General features: G+C 48.6%; 1 protein-coding gene across 1 annotated transcript in view; it reads left to right on the top strand.

The window, feature by feature from the left end:
• The window catches only part of SH3BP4 (SH3 domain binding protein 4), a 39,182-nt gene extending 24,389 nt beyond the window's left edge, over positions 1–14,793 (top strand). Inside the window, exons 3-5 of the mRNA XM_071747120.1 lie at positions 2,036–4,398; positions 12,051–12,239; positions 12,485–14,793. Coding sequence (XP_071603221.1) covers positions 2,036–4,398; positions 12,051–12,239; positions 12,485–12,709 — 2,777 coding nt within the window. The 3' untranslated portion in view covers positions 12,710–14,793. The remainder of the gene's footprint in view (positions 1–2,035; positions 4,399–12,050; positions 12,240–12,484) is intronic.
• Positions 14,794–19,882: the final 5,089 nt, after the last annotated feature.

Here is a 19,882-nt window from a genome sequence, read left to right on the forward strand (position 1 = left end):
AGACAAGTCCATGGATGCAAGGACAGCTATGGACCTGACACTAAGAGATCCAGCAGCCAAGAGAGGTGGCAGTAACAAAGCAGTTGCAAGTGTTTGTTTTCCCTTACCCCAGTGCTGGGAGCTTGTGGATTGCTTAATTAACCTTTTTCTTCCTGCTATTACTTTTTTTCAGCTGTATTTACCTTACCCAGCATAAAATCTGTGTTCAGGTGAGAAGGGAATTGTTCCCTTGGCAGAAAAAAATCCCAGGAAATAAATCCAGGTGGAAGTTAGCAGGGAGGGCCTTTAAAAATAAACATGCAGAAAAGCAATTGCTTTTGCAGGCGTAGCAAGAGACCTGAATATCAAACACTCGCTGCAAATTAGTTTGTTCTTAATGGGAAAATAGGAATTGCTGATATTCTCCATGGGGGTTGCTGGTTTCAGCACACCCCTGTTAACTCTACCAGCTGTGTGCAGAGCCTGGGGACATGGGGGTGGCCACCTGCCTGTCTGATCTGAAGGGATTGGGAGACCAAAGGTGTCCAATCCTCCACACGAATGAGTTCCTGATGGCTTCCCCACCAGGCTGCCAAAGCAGTTTCAATACAGAGTTTAGAAGCAGTTTTATGCTGAATAAATGTCCTCATAACTTCACCTGTCTTCTGCTAGAAGAGGAAGTGGTTTAAGGAGGAGTTTTTAGTATGTGTACAAACTCTTCTTCCTTTTTGATCCCTGGTGTATATTTAAAGACTTTACTTGTCAGTGTCTTCCTTTGCCTTGCACTTCCCGTGTCCAAGCAATGCTGTGACCCTACTGCTAATGGCTGTGTGGATGCACAAGTGCATCTGCCAGCCCTTCATCCCCAACGTTTTAGGGGCTTTCTGTGTTTCTTAAATCCCTCTTTTTGCCCCAGAGAGCCCTCAAGCCTACTGAAGCTGTCCCAGTCTCTCTCAGCCCTCGTAGCACATCCAGCTCTCCTTGTTTTCTTTGGTCTGTCAAGCACGGTAATGGAACATTTGAACATGGAGGAAACATCATCTGGGACTTCTTTCTAGTTTTTTTTGTGGAAATAGGTTCTAAAAGTAAGAGCAAAACCAGTAAATAGGGTGACAGTGTGAGTATCTGTTTTGCTTCTCATTGGGACTATTGAAGGAGGTACTGGAGGTGCTGCCAGAATCATGGCAGGAGGGTGATGCTGTGCTGCTTTCTGAGGATTCCAGCTACGTGCCCTCCTGTACAGATGGAGTTAAGGTTTGTTGAGAAGCTTTGAAATGTAGGTGCTGTGAAAAGGATTGAGGTGCTGGGGTGTTTTGACTGATGTGACATGAAAAAGAAGTATGATATGCCCAAAGTTGTTTCTTGCAATGAAACATGTTTAATGTGTGCAGGAGAGGGGTTATGGTAGAGCCAGGGCACTTCCAGATGTACTGAAAGTTGAGGTGGGTCTATGTTACCTTGGGTTTTCTCTTAACCATAGAGTCATGGAATGATTTGGGTTGGAAAGATCTTAAAGATTATATAATTCCAATCCCCTGTGCCTTGGGTTGCAATCCCCTGACAGAGGGATTAGAACTAGATGATCTTAAGGTCCCTTCCAGCCCAAACCATTCTGTGATTCTATGATGGATGCTTGTACGTTGTTCCTTAGGGATTTAGTGAGGCTGTGGGACACTGGTGCCTCATGCAGGGTTGGCTGCATGGAGCACTGTATCAAGGGGGAGCCTTGTTGCTGAGGCACTTGACTGCATCAGGAGGATACCAAATTTCTGCTTCTCCTTCTTGGCTCCTGCTGCTCTTCCTGGACACATCGATTCCCATCCCCGTAGGTCCTGAACCCTTTGGGAAGGAGGAAGGTGAAAGTATCAGAAGTAGCAGATGGAGAAATTTTCTTTAAAAATTGGGTGGGGAGGGAAATATCCACAGCTTTGGGAGGTTGTAATACTACTTCACTGCTTAAAGTTACTTGGCTTTCTGACCTGAACAAAATGTTTGCAGGAATGTTGCAGCTTGGTTGTGGATTGCTTACAGTGCTGTTTCCTTCTTGTCTTTGCAGTGCCTTCTCCTAGTGCCTTACTGGTTGACAATCCCACATCTTTTGGGAATGCGAAGGAAGTTATAGCAATCAAAGATTACTGTCCAACTAATTTCACCACTTTGAAGTTCTCCAAGGGAGACCACCTTTATGTCTTAGACACGTCAGGAGGTGAGTGGTGGTATGCTCACAACACCACAGAAATGGGTTACATCCCTTCCTCCTACGTCCAGCCCGTAAACTACCGCAACTCCTCCTTGACGGACAGTGGGATGATAGACAATCTACTGGAGAGCCCTGATGAGGGGGTCAAGGAGTTGGAACTGCTTGGAGAATGGACTGACACAAAACAAAACTCTGCAAAAACCTACAATAACAACCCGTTCTTGAACGGAGTCCAGATGAACCCGTTTCTGAATGGGAATTTGCAAACAGTGCCCAGCTCGGACCAAGAGTCCAGCTCTGGTGTTGCTGTTGATTTGTTGCTCTTCGACACGGAGGCTCCTACTTCAGCAGTTTCCAGTTTGGCTGCCAATAGTAGCCTGGGTAACATTTTTGATGAGTTTCCATCCACAAACAGGCTGGATCTGGAAGAGCCTGTGAGAAGGGACAATCCCTTCTTCAGGAGTAAACGCTCTTACAGTTTGTCTGAACTGTCCATCCTTCAGGCCAAGTCAGATGCTCCCGCGTCATTGGGTTTCTTCAGTGGCTTGAAGTCTCCCACCCCAGAGCAGTTCCAGAGCCGGGAAGATTTTAGGACAGCGTGGCTGAACCATAGGAAGCTGGCTCGGTCTTGCCATGACTTGGACTTGCTTGGTCAAAATCCTGGCTGGGGACAGACTCAACCTGTAGAGACCAACATTGTCTGCAAGCTGGATAGCTCTGGTGGAGCTGTTCAGCTTCCAGACACCAACATCAGCATCCATGTGCCAGAGGGCCACGTGTGCCCTGGGGAGACACAGCAGATCTCCATGAAAGCCATGCTGGATCCACCGCTGGAGCTGAACAGCGACAAGTGCAGCACCATCAGCCCTGTCCTGCAGATCAAGCTCAGCAATATGGAGGTGAAAACCTTCATCATTCTGGAGATGAAAGTGTCGGCAGAAGTGAAGAATGACATCATGAGCAAGAGTCTGGTAGGACTGCAGTGCCTGCGGAGCGACATGAAGGAGGGGCCCTACGTGCCGATGCAGCTGAGCTACTCGTACGGGGACACGATCCAGGTGCAGCTGGAGAACCTGGAGCCTTGCATGTACATCGCAGCTGTAGCCCAGGGGCAGAACATCCTCTACCCTTACACCGTTTGGGATTACATCAGCAAGAAGATCACGGTTGGCGTCTACGGCCCGAAGCACATTCACCCTTCCTTCAAAACGGTCGTGGCAGTGTTTGGGCACGAATGCGCGCCCAAGACTCTTCTGGTGAACGAGGTCACGAGGCAGTCCCACAGCCCGGCTCCTGTCGCCCTCCAGCTTTGGGGCAAGCATCAGTTTGCTCTGTCCCGTCCTCAGGACCTCAGGCTCTGCATGTTCTCCAACATGACCAACTATGAGGTGAAAGCCAGCGAGCAAGCCAAAATCGTGCGAGGCTTCCAGATGAAGCTGGGCAAGGTCAGCCGCCTCATCTTTCCCATTGCTTCCCATGATCCCAATGAGCTCTCGGACTTCACGCTAAGAATACAGGTTAAGGATGACACGGATGCCATTTTGACCCAATTCTGTGTCCAGACACCTCAGCCACCTCCAAAAAGTGCCATCAAACCAACAGGGCAGAGGCGGTTCCTCAAGAAGAATGAGGTTGGAAAGATCATCCTTTCACCTCTGGCTGCCACCACCAAGTATCCGGTTTTTCAGGACCGGCCAGTGTTGAGCTTGAAGTATGGCAAGCTGCTGAAGACAGTGGTGAGGCAAAGCAAGAACCACTATTTGCTGGAGTACAAGAAAGGAGATGTCGTAGCCCTCCTCAGTGAGGAAAAAATCAGGCTAAAAGGGCAGCTGTGGACAAAGGAGTGGTATATTGGCTACTACCAGGGAAAAATAGGCCTTGTGCACACCAAAAATGTACTGGTGGTTGGGAAGGTGAAGCCCAGCTACTTCTTTGGGCCAGATCTCACCACCAGTCTATTGCTGGAGCAGATCCTGAGGCCCTGCAAGTTCTTGACCTACATCTATGCCTCCGTAAGGACTCTGCTCATGGAGAACCTCAGCAGCTGGAGGTCCTTTGCTGATGCCCTGGGGTACCTGAACTTGCCACTCACTTTTTTTTGCCGAGCAGAGTTGGACAGTGAGCCAGAGCGAGTGGCTTCTGTCTTGGAGAAGCTAAAGGAAGACTGCAACAACACGGAGAACAAAGAGAGGAAATCCTTTCAGAAGGAGCTGATGACGGTGAGTCTGAGGTCTGATGAAAAGTGGGGGTCTTAAGTCCCTGCCATACAGAGTGATTATGGTGAGCTAGCAGGTGTAGGCTTCCTAATTCAGTCTGTAGAAACCGAAGTCCATCTTTAAGGTCTTCAGGCTGCTCAGCACAGCCAGGTGGAAGTTCAGCCTTGCTTGTTGGATGTGTTGGTGGGCTCCTGGTTTAATGGGACCATGGCCAAAGATGGGGAAACAGGCTGAGTGAAATACCATGTGTATGTGTGAGGGAAGCCATTAGGGCTGTTCTGGAAGGCAGCTGGTCTGAAGCCCTTCAAGTTGAAGGGGATTTTGGTTTGGAGTTTTCATAGCACTTGCCTGGGCTCTCCTGCTGGGTCTTCACATTTCAGCCTTTGATGGAGTTACCTGGGAGCTTCTGGTCTCAACCTCAGTGTCAAACTGTGCCTCGTTGAAGGCAATACTGATGGAAAACTGGAAAAAGGGCAGAAAAGGCAAAAGCTTTGCCTATGCAGAGGGTGCCACATACTTCTGTATCATTGGTGGGGCAAAGTGTTCTTGAAGGGGGGTTTACAGCTGCTGTGACGGGTGATGCTACACCTTTGCCTTCATGAAACAACCTCATATTCCTCTGTAATAACATCAGGTTGTGTCTGCCCCCATTGCTCTTTGGGTGGATCCTCTGAGCTTGGATGTTGGATGCTTTGTGTCCAAATGTGGGTCGTGTTTGCTAATTGAAATGTGGTTTGCTTCTGTCCTAGAAGGTGTCTGGGACACCTGTAGTGTAGCCTGCAAGTATTTCTAGCTTGCCATTAGGAGGTCTCATAAGAGAAATCACCTTCACGATAATTTCATTGGAAAGAGCCAAACAAAAGGCAGAATGAAGTGTTGCTGTTCTCACCTCCTAACAGTTTCTTCCACTGAAGCACAATAAGTGAGTTAAAGCAAATTCTGTGGTTTAAGATGCCAGCTGAGTTAAGGGATAGTGAGAGCTTGGCTTGGGGATGATTGGCACAGGCAGCAGCGTGTGGAATGAAGTTATGAGTTGGATGCCTGAGTGCAGAGGACTGGAGCCAAATGAAGTATCTCCTTTCCCAAATTTTAATAAGAAAGGAGAAATTTGAGAACAGAGTAGGATGTTTAAGGCATTGTGAAGAGTCCAGAGCTCTTTGTGACTCATGGAAATATTTTCCGGTGTGTTCCCAGTGCTTGGGTAGCACTTTATAGCTCATGAGGCACTGTTTCAGCTCCAGCTCAACCTGGTAAAATGCAGGTGCCAGGTTGTGCCACCAACACTGCCTGTTCTGATGGTCAGACACAACTGTTCTGTCTGTCCTTCCCCCCTTGGGGCCATCCCAGGAGGGAAAACACCAACTGTGGTAGCCAGGGTTGGTGTGGTTGCCTGCTTTAATCATTAGCCTGAGTGGGTAATGGGATGAAACCTGACTTCCACTTGCTGGATGCATTTGAGGACTTCATGCTGTTCCCTTCACCACTTTGCAAACTCCAAAAGTTTCTTTTATCTATTCCCTTTGTGTCCAGGCATCCCAGGCTTTCTGTAGGTCATGGAAAATCCATGCCAGGCCTTAGCAAGGAGACAAAAGGAACAGATACTGGGATACTTGGGACCAGCAAACTCAAGGGGAGGGCTGCAAGCTTCAGGAAAAGATCCTGCTCCCCAGGGGATGCCTGGAGGGCAGGAGTCCCAGAGCAGGTTTTATTTTCCTTGTTTGAATGGAGGCTAATCCTGAGTGTTGGCTCCATTTCCTATTCTTTGGGAGTCTAAGCCTATATGAGCTCCTTTCCTAGAAGACAATGCTGCTTCTAAAACCCTTGCTGCTGGCAAATCCTCCTTATGGAGAAATTAGATTGAGCCTCCTTTTGAAAGCAAAAAATTTTTTAAGATGTTTCTGGGGAATGATGAAAAAGCAGTGATTCATTTTATTGTGTTTAAATCTGATTTTATTCCTAACAAATGGACTCACTTTCTGGTGTGCTTGCAAGAGGTTGGGTTAAGCTCTGATTTGGCCATTTCACCTTAAGATTGGTTGTCTTGTCTCCAAGGGACTGTGAAGGGGAAAAGCCGTAAGCACCCTTATCTGACTCAGTGTTGAGTACACAAAATGGCAGTGGCAGAGGTGTGCACCAGCAGCCAAGCGTGAAAGAACCCAACTGTGGTGCCTAGTTAATCAGTAATCTGCATTTAATTATTATTTTCTAATCTTGCATTAGCAACAGTGTGTGAAGGTAACTGGGGAATGTTGCTCAGAAGTTAGTTACCAGAAGGAGAAACCTACCTCTCCCCTCTCTCCTCTCTGTCTTTTCCAAAGTTGGCAGCAGACAGGTGCTCTTAATAAAAAAGGGTACAAGAAGACCTCATGTCAGATGGGCTACAGGTACCAAGCCACATAGTGACTTGGTCCTTGGGAGCTGGAATTTGACTTGTGCTAAGACACAGCCTTTCTCTGGCTGGATTTTCAGTGCAGTGTTTTGGTGGAGCCTTGTGTTTATCATCCTTTCCATCAGGTGCTGCTGTTAGGAAAAACCTAGGTCTTTGGGGAATGCCACCTGGCATAATGGAAATGATGAGCTTTTTCTTTTCCAAACCACTTCTAGAGATCATGCAGAAGATGCTGTTGGTCTTTTTCTCTCCCATTATTTTCTGTCATTTATTAAGAGTGCAGCTATCTGCATGCTGCCTTTCTCCTACCAAAAGATACTGCTGGTTTGTGGTGAGTGCAGACCCCAAAATGCTGCTGGTGAGCTCAAGCAATACTTAAATGTCCTGTAGATTGGGGCCTTCATTGCTTGGACCTCATTCTTACTCATCTGGAGCATGGCAGCTCAGGGTTGCTCATGTTTGGCCCTTTGTGCTCCTCCATCCCAAAGCAATCTGCTGCCTGATGGTCGTCCCTGGGCTGAATTTAGGTCCAGGGAGAGAGCTCAACTCCTGATCCCAACAACACGGATCATTCCTGGACATTGCACCATGCTGAAGTTGGTGGGGATGTTTTCTGGAGGACCTGTATGGCCTGGCATAGCCAAGTTGCTTGCAGCCCAGTGGGCTTCCAGTGAGCTCTTTTCATGCACAGTACTTGTAAGTCTTGCCCTGCACCCCCATCAACTAATAGAAAGCTGCAGAAATGCCACTGACACCTTTCAGTGGGCTCTACAAGACAAAACCACTTTTATTTTCTGGGGCTGGCAGAGAACTTTCCAGACTTCTGTCCCCACTGCAGCATTTGCAGAATGCTCCTCTGCAAAAAGAAAAAAGCTGCCTGCCCTTTCATTCATGGTATCTTCCCCAGGCCATCTGGGAGTGTGGCTGATGGCCCTTAGGGTAATTTCTGAAGTGATGTCTGGTGTACCCTGACACACAGCTGAGCACCATGGTCAGGGATGTTGCCCCACAGAGCCTGTGCCTGGCTATGTTAGGGGGGAAAAATTAATACTTAAGACTGTGAGTGTGGCTGGTGACTCTGGGGGGTGCTGACAGCCAAAAGAAGTGAGTGAAAGAGATGTTTAGTATTTAAAGCAAATGTTATTTTGGGGAGGGGAGCCCTTGTAGAGCCAGCTCATTCAGGCAGAAAACCTGACCTCTATCCTGGAGAGGACAGTGGGGGTGGTGCATGATCCTTTCCTGTTGCAGCTTCTTGGTGGATCTTGTACCATGCTTGGTGGGCACATGTGAACTTGGCAATGCTTTCTGCTCCTCAGGCAAAAGAAAAAGGTTTTTACTTCTTTAGATTATAGATTCCTAGAATTATTTTGGTTGAAAAAGACCTTTCAGGTTATCAGGTCTTCAGTGTTAACCCAGCACAGCCAAACCCACCACTAAACCATGTCCCTCAGCACCACATCTACATGACTTTTAAATCCCTCCAGGGATGGTGACTACCACTGCTGTGGACATCCTGTCCATCTGTGCCAGATGAGGAAGAACCTCAAGCACTCCATCTGAGACAACTCCTGCAGTGCAGAGGGGTCAGGGCTCCATTTCTGTGCATGGGAGAGCAGGCAGGGCTGGAGGCTCACAGAATTGGTTGTGGATCATGAAGGTTATGCTGATGGGCATGGGCAGGGGTGGCAACATATCTGTAGGTGGTCTTCAGGGTCTCCTCTTCCTTCTGGCTTTGTTTGCTTGCTCCCAGATGCAGTTTTCCATTATTAGAGGATAGGAAATGGGATTCTGCATTTCCAAGCTGGAATGCAAATTCAACCTCCCCTGGATGCCTTTCAAGTGGAGACACTTCTGTGCTGCTTTGAACTGGGATTTGAATATCAAACCATCTCCTTTGCTCACTGGTGGAGCCAGCTCAGAGTTGCTCTGAGGTTAATTAATGCTTTGCAGGCTAATAAATGCTTCAGAGAGTGCTGGCAGGGCACAGCCCAGGTCACATCTCAGTGGGGAGCAGGGCTGGATGCACAGGGATGGAGACACATTGGGTGGATGCACCCAGGAATCCTTGTCCAGGCAGAGGAATGGGGGAAGGAAATGGAAGTGTAATCCCAAAAGCACCTGCTGGAGGGATTAAGTCTGTTGTGAACCCAGCTAATCCCAACTGGGCAGTCAGGGATGCCAGGAAAGCCCTTGTGGGTTTCGTGGATTTCTGTGACACAGGGAACAAGTTGTGCCCAGGTCAAAAAAAAAGGTGTTGACACTGTTACCACTGATTCTCCCCCTTTGACTCTGAGCTCAGTGGCTGTGTCCTTCCTGCACCCTGTCCCTGGCTGGCTTTAGTGCTGCCATCATCACCCATCACCTCTTCCCATTCCTGTAGGCTCTGTCTTGAGCCTCCCCAGCTCAGATCTCCAGAGGCAGAGTGCAGGGAGGAGCTATTTCTGTGGCCATCGGTAGGATTCAGAGCTAATATACTGCCCCACAGAGAGTAATCCATCTCTTCCAAAGCTGTTGCTTTGTGTGCTTATGCAGCTCTCCATTACATGCCCTCCCAGCTATGTTATTTGATGCCATTTACTTGGAGCAGCAGAAGGAACAGGAGGATCTGCCTCCTGCAGCTCTCTTCCCCTTAACCCCTGTGGCACAGTTTGCTCCCAGTGGCCTCTTCTGCTGCCTGGACCTGTTTGGCCTCTGGCAAGTGATGTGAGTGGCTCCTTTAGCCTGCTTTGCTAAATACCAGGTTGTTTTGGGGGCTGCAGACAGGTGATGGAGCCACCTGGAAGAATAGGTTTGAGGATGCTGAATCTGCCCTTCCTTAGGACCACTGGAAGTCTTTGCTTGCAGAGGAGAGGAGCTGGGACAGGGGGTCAGGTGGTTTTGCTGGAGAGGAGGTGTTTGTGGCACTGGTGTGAGATCTAAATGCTGCTTAATGCCCTTTTTGTTATTAAAAAAACAAACAAAAAAACCCAATCAACTAAAAACAATAAAAAAAACCAAGGAAAACCAACAAATTAATGCTCTTTTAGGTGTATTTTCCTTGTTTGCTGAACAAGAAGGGTTGTTACTTCTGTCCTGGTGCAAGAAACCTGTGTAAGCACTTGAGGGGCTAACAAACACTGGATCTGCATCTGGAATTAGATTCCAGCCCAGCTTTAAGTTGGAAACAGATACTGGAGAAATCAACATGCATTTGCTTTGCAAATTGTTGGAAGAGTTTCAGGTGTTTCCCCCAACTGCCCCTGTGGAAAGATTTAACCCTTCTGGTTTTCTGTCCAAACCTGCGTTCCAGGAGAGGATGTCAGGACCCTCAGCAGCAGAAAGTGGGCAGGTTCTGGCTGCACTTGGCTCACATCATCCTTGTTTCTCTAATATAAGTCCCATGTTGTTGTGAAGGTGTATGTGATGTCCCCAATGTGCCACTGTGGTTCCTTGGGTGCTCACTTGTCTGCAGCATCCCTTGGGGCTGTCCTCTTCATCCCCCAGCTGGGGTTGACCTTTGTTACAACAGGGACCCTGTCTTGTTCACCCATCTTGGAGCCACCATCCTGAGTCTGCTGGTACCATGACTCTGGATCTGGAAAACAAGAGGCTGCTCAGCAACCCATCATCCAAGGCATAGCCTGACATCCATTTCAAAAGGAGGTGCCTGTTTCAGACCACCTTCCTGTAGCCACTTGAAGTTAGACGTGGGATTTGTCCAGGGATTATGGTTGCTGCTGAACTTCGCTGAGTGATTCTGTCCTCTGAAAATTGCCACTTAGACCCCTCCTTTCCTGGGCTGCCTTGTGTGTTTTCCCCCACTGCAACTTGCTTTCAACTATGAGCAGATGTTGATGTCATTTAGTACCTGAGGACAGGAAACAACACTGCTCTGTCTGGTTTTTTCTGGGTAAGTTACTGCTCCCTAGAAAACAGGGAGTGCTGCAGTTCCTCTTCTCAGCTCTTCAAAACCATTTGTGAAATATCTCAGCTTTTATGTCAATACATGATGGAGAAATAGGTGGTTACTGATCTGGCAGAGGAAGGCAGAGGAGCTGTGATGTCCTCAGCTAGAACATCCCCAAGCAAAGCAGTGGTCCTGTAGTGCTGCCAGCTGGCCCTTTGCCTGCATCTCCTACCGAGGCTGATGTCCGGGTCTCATTGCCAAAATGTTCTGGTTGGCCCATGCCCACCCATCCCTGCTGAAGGATGGTGTTCCTCTGGCCTTGGGGCAGCAAACTGCACAGGCTGGACTGGATTAGTTACCTTCACAGAACCAAAGAATCATTTTGGTTGGAAAAGACTTTTCAGATCATCAAATCCAGCCACTAACCCAGCACTGCCAAGGCCACCACTATACTGCAGGCATCAGCACCACATCCACGTGGCTTTTCAATCCCTCCAGGGACGGTGGCTCCACCACTGCCCTGGGCAGCCTGGGCCAGGGCCTGAAAAACGTTTTGGGGAAGAAATTGTTCCTTGTATTGTTCCTCTAAACCTCCCCTGTCACAACCTGAGGTCATTTCCTCCTGACCTGTTCACTTGTTACTAGCAAGAAGAGACTGACTCCCCCATCCCTCCAACCTCCTTTCAGGGAGTTGTACAGAGTGAGAAAGTCTCCCCTCAGCCTCCTTTTCTCCAGGCTGAACACCTCCAGCTCCCTCAGCTTTTCCTCACAGGACTTGTGCTCCAGACCCTTCCCCAGTTCTGTTGCCCTTCTCTGGACACATTCCAGCCCCTCAGTGTTCTTCTTGTGAGGGGCTCAAAACTGGCCCCAGCATTCAAGATGCAGCCTCACCAGTGCTGAGCACAAGGGGGCAATCCCTGCCCTGGTCCTGCTGGCCACACCTGTGCTGATACAAGCCAGGATGCTGCTGGCTTTCTTGACCACCTGGGCACATGCTGGCTGATACTCAGCCAATGTTGACCAACACCCCATGGTCCTTTCTTGCCTGGCAGCTTTCCAAGCCTTGATTAAAGGCATCTGTTCTTCTCAGCCCTTGGGATGCTTTAAACTGCTTGTGGTGGCACCTGAGCATCTTGAGGGCTTGCCTGGAAAGTAAAGCTACATTGGCCAGCCAGGGCCACAAGCCTCAAGGGTAGGGTGCTGTGTTCAAATAATGGGATTATTCTTCTGTCGAGCCTGGTGGCCTCATTTCACCAGCTGTCACTAGAAAGGATTTGGGAAAAAAAAATTTGGGAGGGCTTTCTGATGGACTTTGCTGCATGGGTTTTTTTGAGTCCCCTGCCTTGACTGTCTTGTTTGGTTTTCCCCCCCATCCTTCAGGCCCTGCTGAAGATGGACTGCCAGGGGCTGGTCGTCCGGCTCATCCAGGACTTTGTGCTGCTGACCACAGCTGTGGAGGTGGCCCAGCGCTGGAGGGAGCTGGCTGAGAAGCTCACCAAGGTCTCCAGACAGCAGATGGATGCCTACGAGGCCCCACACCGAGACAAGACGGGGGCAGTGGACAGTGAGGTGAGAGCAGATGGGGCTCAGTCCCCAGGGGTTCTCCTAAAGTTGTGGATACCCCCAGAGGATGTTCTTCTGGAGCACCTTTCGGGGGATAATAGGGATTTGAGTGTGGTGGGGAAACACGGGGGGTTGTTTTTCTCTGGGAATGTGCTTTTTCTGGGGTGGGAGTGCTCTGGGGATGGCATCACTTGCTCTCTGACCATCCAGCTCAGCTCTGATGTCCCCTTCACTCTACCCTGCCCCCCCAGGCCATGTGGAAGCCAGCGTATGATTTCCTGCTCACCTGGAGCAGCCAGATGGGTGACAGCTACCGTGATGTGATCCAGGAGCTGCACACTGGGCTGGACAAGATGAAGAACCCCATCACCAAGCGCTGGAAACATCTGACTGGCACCCTGATCCTTGTCAACTCTTTGGACATGCTGCGGGCAGCTGCCTTCAGCCCACAGGACCACGAGGATTTTGCCATCTAGCTCCTGTGGTGATGTTTCCACCCAGACCTCATTTCCTGGGGTTTTTTTCTGTGCTTTCGCCTCGTCCCCCCCTTTTTTTTTTTTTTTTTGAGGCAATTAACTTTAAAAGAAGCGGAGGTTGCACTCCCTGGGTTTTTAGGGGCCAAAATTGGAAGTTCTCCACCAGGACTGGAAATCAGCAGGAGACATCTCTCCTTGACAGGAAGGCATCCAAAGAGTGATGGCTTTTCATATGGCATTGATAGAGTTCAACTATTTCTTACTTAAAAACTTTCAAAGGGGCAAAGGGATGGGGTGGGGATCATGAGAGAGATCACATTTTTTAGGCATTTACAAATAAAAATCTAATTTTTGTAAAGAGCAGTAAAAGTTGTAACCACTCTGGGGGAAAGAAGCTGTGGCTGTTTTTTACATTGTAGAAACTGCTTTTAAATTATCATTTTTTGAGATGAGCTTGAGTCACGTGAATGTGTGTTCTAAGAGGAAGCACAGTAAACACCCTTCCCCACTGCCATGGTCAGACTCTGGCAGTCTCCCAGATCCAACTGTAAAGCACAAACTTGGGATGTCCTCAAGCCCAGCAAACATCTTACACCAAAAAGGAGCTGTTTTTTCTTGTTATTCACATGTCCTAAGACCTGTTTGGTTAATTCTTTTGTTTTATATTCATGCCTGAAGGGCCAGGAGATGCTCATTTCCCATTTCCAGATGCAGGGGTACCTTTTTTAACCAGAAGTGCATCATCCCACCCAGGTGCTGTAGGACACCTTTGGAAGAAGGTTTGAGAGATAGACCAAGACTGGCTCACCCTGCCATGGCAGTGCACTGTTTGTGCTGCTCTTCTCCAGGTGCTTCTGCTCTGGGAAAGAGGTAAAAAAGGGGAGGAAATTGTTGCCACGCATTTATCCCTTTACACAAGAAGGAGAAGAGAAAATGTTTCTCCTAATTTGAAATCTGTGATGTGTTACATGGCTTAATGCTCATTGTCACTGTTTGCAGAGGGATTTAGCTGTGGTTCTTCAAGGCTCCTAAAGCCCAGGTTAACTTGTAAATAGTCTTTGCTGTAAAGCTGGTGCCATCGAGCTAAATATTTGCAGCACCAAGTGCCCATATTTTTCCCCACTGGTTTTATAGCCAAGTTTTTTGAATGACCTTCCCTCCTCCTTGTGCTCCCTGGCTTTCAGATTTTTTCTATGGGAGGGAAATATTTTTGCACAGGAATGTTATTTTAAGTGCAAAGTCTCTTTGTAATGAAACTGCTACCATGGAAAGGTCAGTTGTTACAGGATGATTTTCTTTCAGGTTAATCCAAACAAAAATGACTGGGAAAGGCACCTGGCAGATTGTGCTGGCACCACAACCTTCAGAGGGAACATTCTCCTCTTCCCAAAATCATGTCCCCAGAAATGGTCACTCTTGATGGACCCCACAACAAGTAAATAGCACCTTAATTTCTCCTTAAGGGAGTTTCCTATGCAACCTAATGTAGCACAGAAAGGGTCTGTCAGCAGCTGAGCATTCTCATTCCCTAAGGCACCCTAAGAGCACATTCTTCTATGCTTGGGCAAAAATCTCCACTGTAATGAGGAATTATTCCTGCAGGAGCTTGCGTGCAGGAGGAGGGATGGCTTACTCCCTGAAGAATTTCAGCATTTTTTTTTTTTTTTACCCCCCCACCATGATTTTTCTAACTACCTCAGATACTCTATACCCAGCTTCACATTTCAGCAGCAGCCTAAAATGTGCTGTGGCCTCTCCAAGACCTCTGGGAGCACAGCTGACACATTCTGGGGCAGGTGGGGTGACCACCATATTAATTTGTACCTATCCTCAGTCCAAAAGTCACGTGCTGGGACAGGGCATTTGTCCTTTGGGTGCCTTCTGCCCACTCAACATCAATCTGTCACTCAACATCAATCCCCTCTCCAAAAGCTCCATCTGGGCTTTGCATTACCACCCTTTGTGCAGTACCTGGTTGTTGTACTCACAGGTTCATGTTCCTTTTTCTTTATTTTTAAAGAAAGAAAAATTTTTGGAAAAAAAAGAAATCATGATTAAAGCTGTTACTACTCCAGTGCTCCTGAGCAGATGTTATCAGCTGTTGTCTCTTCATCTCAAAGCAGCCTGGATGCGCGGGAGTAACTTTGTGGGTTTTCCACCATGCACACAGCTTGTGTCTCATGGTGTTTCTCAGAGTTTCTGTACCTTCCATCCTGCCCTTTCCAAGGACAAGTAGCTGGAAACAATCTGGCCTCCCAGGCTGCCGTGCCTGCTCCAGCACTAGGTAAGACAGTAGGTAAGGTTTGATTGCAAGATCTGTTTTGGCACAGAGATGTTTTCTCAGCTATTTTCTGGTGGAGGACACATCCTTGGTGTAGTCAAGGCAGTTGTGGTGCACCTGGTAGGGACAAAGTTCAGGTTTCACTGCACTGAAGTGAAATATTTCAATATCTGGCTGTGGCATTATCAGTTTGCCAAGGGTGAAGAAGAGATGCAATGGTTTGATTTCATCCTTGGCATGAGGTGCAGCAGGGGGAGGCATGGCTATGGTGTTGAGCCAGGTTGTTGTGTTGCACTCCAGGATGTGCTTGGACCTTTCTTGGCCTCCATTGCTCCATCCATGCTTGGGTGGGTATTTCTGTCCCAAAAGCTTCAGTCCCTCCTTCCAAGGAGAGGGATATTGTGGGAGATTGTGCACTGGTGGCTGGGGAGCACAGGGAGCAGAGTAGCTCATCCTAGGCCATCTGGAAGTGGAAGAATACTGGAGATTTCTTTTTTGACTTACTCAGGCTTGATTTCCAAAGGTGTGCTTGGTAAGGAGATGCAGCTTGTTTGGATCTGCCTCAGAACAGGGAGAACTACGTGTGTGTGTGTGTCCTCAAGGTAATCCGGGCTGGTAGCATTTCAGGGAAGAAATCTGCTCCATTTGTTCCTGCTGGCTTTTGAAGAGAGGTCACATAGTCAGATAAGCCAGCTCCTATCTAGCCAGGGGGGATTTGGGATTTGCTGACGTCTGTACAGCCTGTGCTGATGACTTGCTTTTATCATCACCCTAAGCAATCAGATCTGGTGTATGAAACCTTTCACCCATCTTTAATAGTGGGGGATTGGTGCTGGGAGCAATTGTTAATACCTGTCAGAGCAGGATGACACCACAGCAGATTTCCTTGTGATGGTTTAGCATGAGTTGTGACACCCACCAGAGGCAGGGCAGGAGTTCACTCTGGCAAAGATGAGCTCGGGGACAACATCTCTCCCTGAAGTACTGATGTTTCTCAGACAGTGAGGAGATGTTTGCAGACAGAGATTTCATCTTCCATTTGTAAGCCTGGCCCAGTCCTGGCAGCCTGCAGCACCAGCAGGGCAATGGACCGAGCTGTGGCCTGAGCCCAGCTGCCACTTGGGCTTAACCTGGCTCCAGGGGATTAAATGCTAAAGCCAGAGCAGTTGCTCCCTCTCTGGATTCAGCAGGGCACATTCCCCCTTGGGGAGGAGAAGTTGTCCCTGCATATTGTGCCTGGTTCCCGTGTGCAATTGGTTTTTCCACGTTTCATCACATTTACCTATAAATAGCTTCTAAAAACACCTCTGCAGGTGATAATTAATACAGTGAAAAGTACCTGGCTTCTTGGTGTCAGCTCCCCTCCATCCTGCCCTCACTGGGGACCAGACCCAGCCATCACATGGTGTGTCACGGGAGGGGACATCTCCGGTGCCAAGCCCCAGGCTGTCAGGTGCAGTTCATCCACAGGGATTGCTCCAGAGAAGGATGCAGGGGCCAAGGCATGTTGTGGGACAGCCTTCACCACTTCGCTGGTGGGGCCTGTGTGGTGCTGCCCATGTCAGTATTATCCCTGCACTGCTTTCCAGGCTTCCATGGAGGAGGGATGGGCCCTGGGCTGTGGCACTCATTGCATCTTCAACCCCCAAGTGGCCTTGTTTGTGGATGCGCGAGGGTCTGGGTTGAGGCTTTTTTAGTGTTTTTTTTTGGAAAGAGGCTGGTGCTGCTCCTAGCAGGTTGGCATCCTTTGTCTGCAATCCTCTGTGAAGGGGGTGCACATCTTGGTCTTTCAGTGTTTTCTCTGGTGTAAGGTTGGAGTGACGCTGGCACAGGTTGCCCTCAGAGGTAGTGGTTGACTGCAGGTGTTGAAGGCCAGGTTGGATGGGGCTTTAAGCAACCTGGTCTAGTGGAAGGTGTCCCCTCCATGCCAGGGGAGGTGGAGCTGGGTGATCTGTAAGGTCCCTTCCAACCCAAACCCTTCTGTGATTCCCACAGTGGGAAATAAGGCTGAAAAGAGGTTTGGGAGCTCTAAGAGAACCCCCAGACTGGAGTTATGGATGATTGCCAGCAGCAGAAAGTATTTACTTTTTACAGAGCCACTCAAAAGCGAGCTCTTTTTTTAAAAAAATCAAGTTACACTATTGCAGGTCTGAGTGTGAGCATCGTGTGAGAACACACAGGGTGAAGCTGTGCCAGGACCCATCTGTGGGTTTCTGGCCCCAGAATCCTGTGCAGGGGAGGAGGAGGGAGTACTCAATGGGAGGTTCCTGCTGTTCCTTGCTCAGCCCTTCAGAAATGAGTGTATTTACCTTCTCAGTGTATTTTGCAAGGGCGTGAGTGCCCCTCTGAGATCTGTGTCCCCTTGGGCCTTGGATGTTATTGAACAAATATCCCAGGGAGGTGGAGGACCCTGAGAGCTGCCCAGCACTCCCATGGCAGTGGAAAACCCTCCCCGTTGCCCTTGGGGACTGGAGAGCTGGGGTGAGGCTACAGAACTCTGTGGCTGCAGAAAAATGTCAGCAATTTTTGTCATTTCCCGTGGTCTGGCTGGTAGAAGCAGTGAGAGATGCTGACTGCATCCTCCCACTGTGGCCAGGGCTGCCATGTCCCTCAGGACATCCCCCATCCCAAAGCCAAAGAGGCTCTTACCCATGTTTTGCAGCCAAAGGGATCTGAGGGTCACCAGAAGAGTCAGTAGCAGCACTGGCTTGCACTGCCTTTTTTTTTTTTTTTTCCTCAGCCTTACTGTTGCAAGACAGTTGTTAAAATCTATGTTGTTAAAATCCCAGGAAAAGTAAAATTAGCAGTAAAAAAAAAAGTCCCTGGGTGGGAGTGAAAAGCAACTTCTCTCATTTTGCAGCTTCAAGGGGCCACATGAGTGCCTGGTGATGCTTGGAGGCTGCTGGAGGTGTTGGCACCTCTTTTCTCCAAGGGCAGTGAAGGGATTTGGGCTGTTGCCTTTTAGCAAGTGTTTGAAACCAGAGCTCTGGAGGGATTGCTGTGAAAGCTCAGCTGCAGTGCCTGGGACAATGTGGAGCCTGTGCAGGTTGGGAGAGAGAGCAATGGGTGTCCCTGCCTCAGTTTCCCCTTTTGGGAGGTCGCCTAATCTCAGCTCTCTTTCTTAGAAATTAATCATGGACATCAGTTGCTCCTTCTCCCAGTAGGGTTGGGATCTCTGCCCGGTTTCAGAGGCACCATGGGCTCTACCTGAGGAGGTGGTGGGAGGAGGGGATGGCATCCTCAGCCTTAAGAAAGGTTGGGAAGGCTCAGATGTTTTGAGGGTGCTGCAGCTCCTCTGCCTCCCTTGTCCCATGCAGTTTGTCCCTGAAAACAATCTGGATTCTGAAAACAATCCCTCTGCAGCAGGGTCTGTATTCCTGGAGGGCAGGCAATAACACGTCCCGGTGGCTTCCCACCCACCCACCCGGGCTGGCTTGCTGTGGAGAGATGGCCCTGTCCTGTTAGTGGCATCATAGTGTCCTCTGCTGGACACAATGGGATGGTTGTTCAGTCCTGGCCTCAGTGTCTCCCAAAACCCCTCTTGTGAGCCAAGGGAAAATAAAGAGCAGGGAGCTAAAGAGAGCAAAAGGAAAAGGAGATGAGGAGGATCCATGGCTTCTGCTGCTGTTTTGCTTTGGCTTTGTTAAAAATCTTTCTGAAATGAAAACTATGGGTATTTTGCAGCCTTCTTTTCTCTTCATTCTTTTTTTTTTTTTTTTTTTTCAGTTAGAAAAAAAGCCAAAGCAAAGAGCTTGCAATTGGGATCATCATAGAATCACAGAATCTCAGGCTGGGTCAGAAGGAACCTTAGATCATCCAGTCCCAACCCCCTGCATGGGCAGGGACACCTCCCACCAGCCCTGGTTGCTCCAAGCCCCATCCAGCCTGGCCTTGAGCACTTCCAGGGGTGGGGCAGCCACAAATCCTCTGGGCAACTTGGACCAGTGTCTCACTAGCCTCACAGCAAAGAATTTCTTCCTAATAGCTTAGCTAAATCTCCCCTCTTCCACTTTAAAGCCATTGCCCCTTGTCCTATTGCTCTATGCCCTTATAAAATGTCCCTCCCCATATATATACTGCTCTATGCCCTTATAAAATATCCCATATATATAATTTTTCTTTTTTTTTAATTCTACATATCCAACCTGAAATCAAGGGATTTTTCTCTTGCCTATGCAGAGAAAGTCACTGGATTGATTCAGTGCCCATTTGCAGCACAGGGTACTTGGAGAAATTGTTCATAAAGCCATTTTAAAGTTGGTGTTGTTTTTTTTTTTTTCATCCAGCAGCTGCCAGAAGCTAGCTCTGTACTCAGAGATGACTAAAACTGCTGCAAGTGGTGATGTGATGGGCATTGAAAGGTCTCACTGGGTCTCATTTTCAGAGGCACAGATGTGCTGCTGTCACTTAGCTCCAGGCAGGACTGTGGGAACAGACAGAGCTGTCACTTCAGGAGCATGTGGAGCTGCAAAAGCTGTGTTTTAAAAGCAGATCAGCTCTTTCACATCATGGGGACTCTTGGCATGGCTCAAATAAAGGTTTCCTTATGTCTACCAGGGGCAGAGGAAGGGGAGAGAAAGGCAGAGGATCAAAAGCAGTTATTGGTATTGGTCTGGGACAGTCTGCTTGTGGTGTGGATGCCCAGGAGAGTGGGGCACTGCAGCAGGGACAAGCTGAGGAGCAGAGGGAGTGTTTTTGAACTGAGCAGCTTCCAGTGCAGTTCCTGCTTTTGGAAACATAAAGAGAATGTTTCTAAAAGTGTGTTTTGCAAGGGTACCTGCCAGACTCCTGGGCAAAGGAGAGCTGCAGTGACAGGTCAGGGTGCCTCAGCCTCTTCTGAGCCCTGAATATTAATTTCTTTGCTGACTTTTTCTGTACCTAGTAATGAGGAC

This window comes from Heliangelus exortis, chromosome 6, assembly GCF_036169615.1.
Source record: "Heliangelus exortis chromosome 6, bHelExo1.hap1, whole genome shotgun sequence".
NCBI classification, from domain to species: Eukaryota; Metazoa; Chordata; class Aves; order Apodiformes; family Trochilidae; genus Heliangelus; species Heliangelus exortis.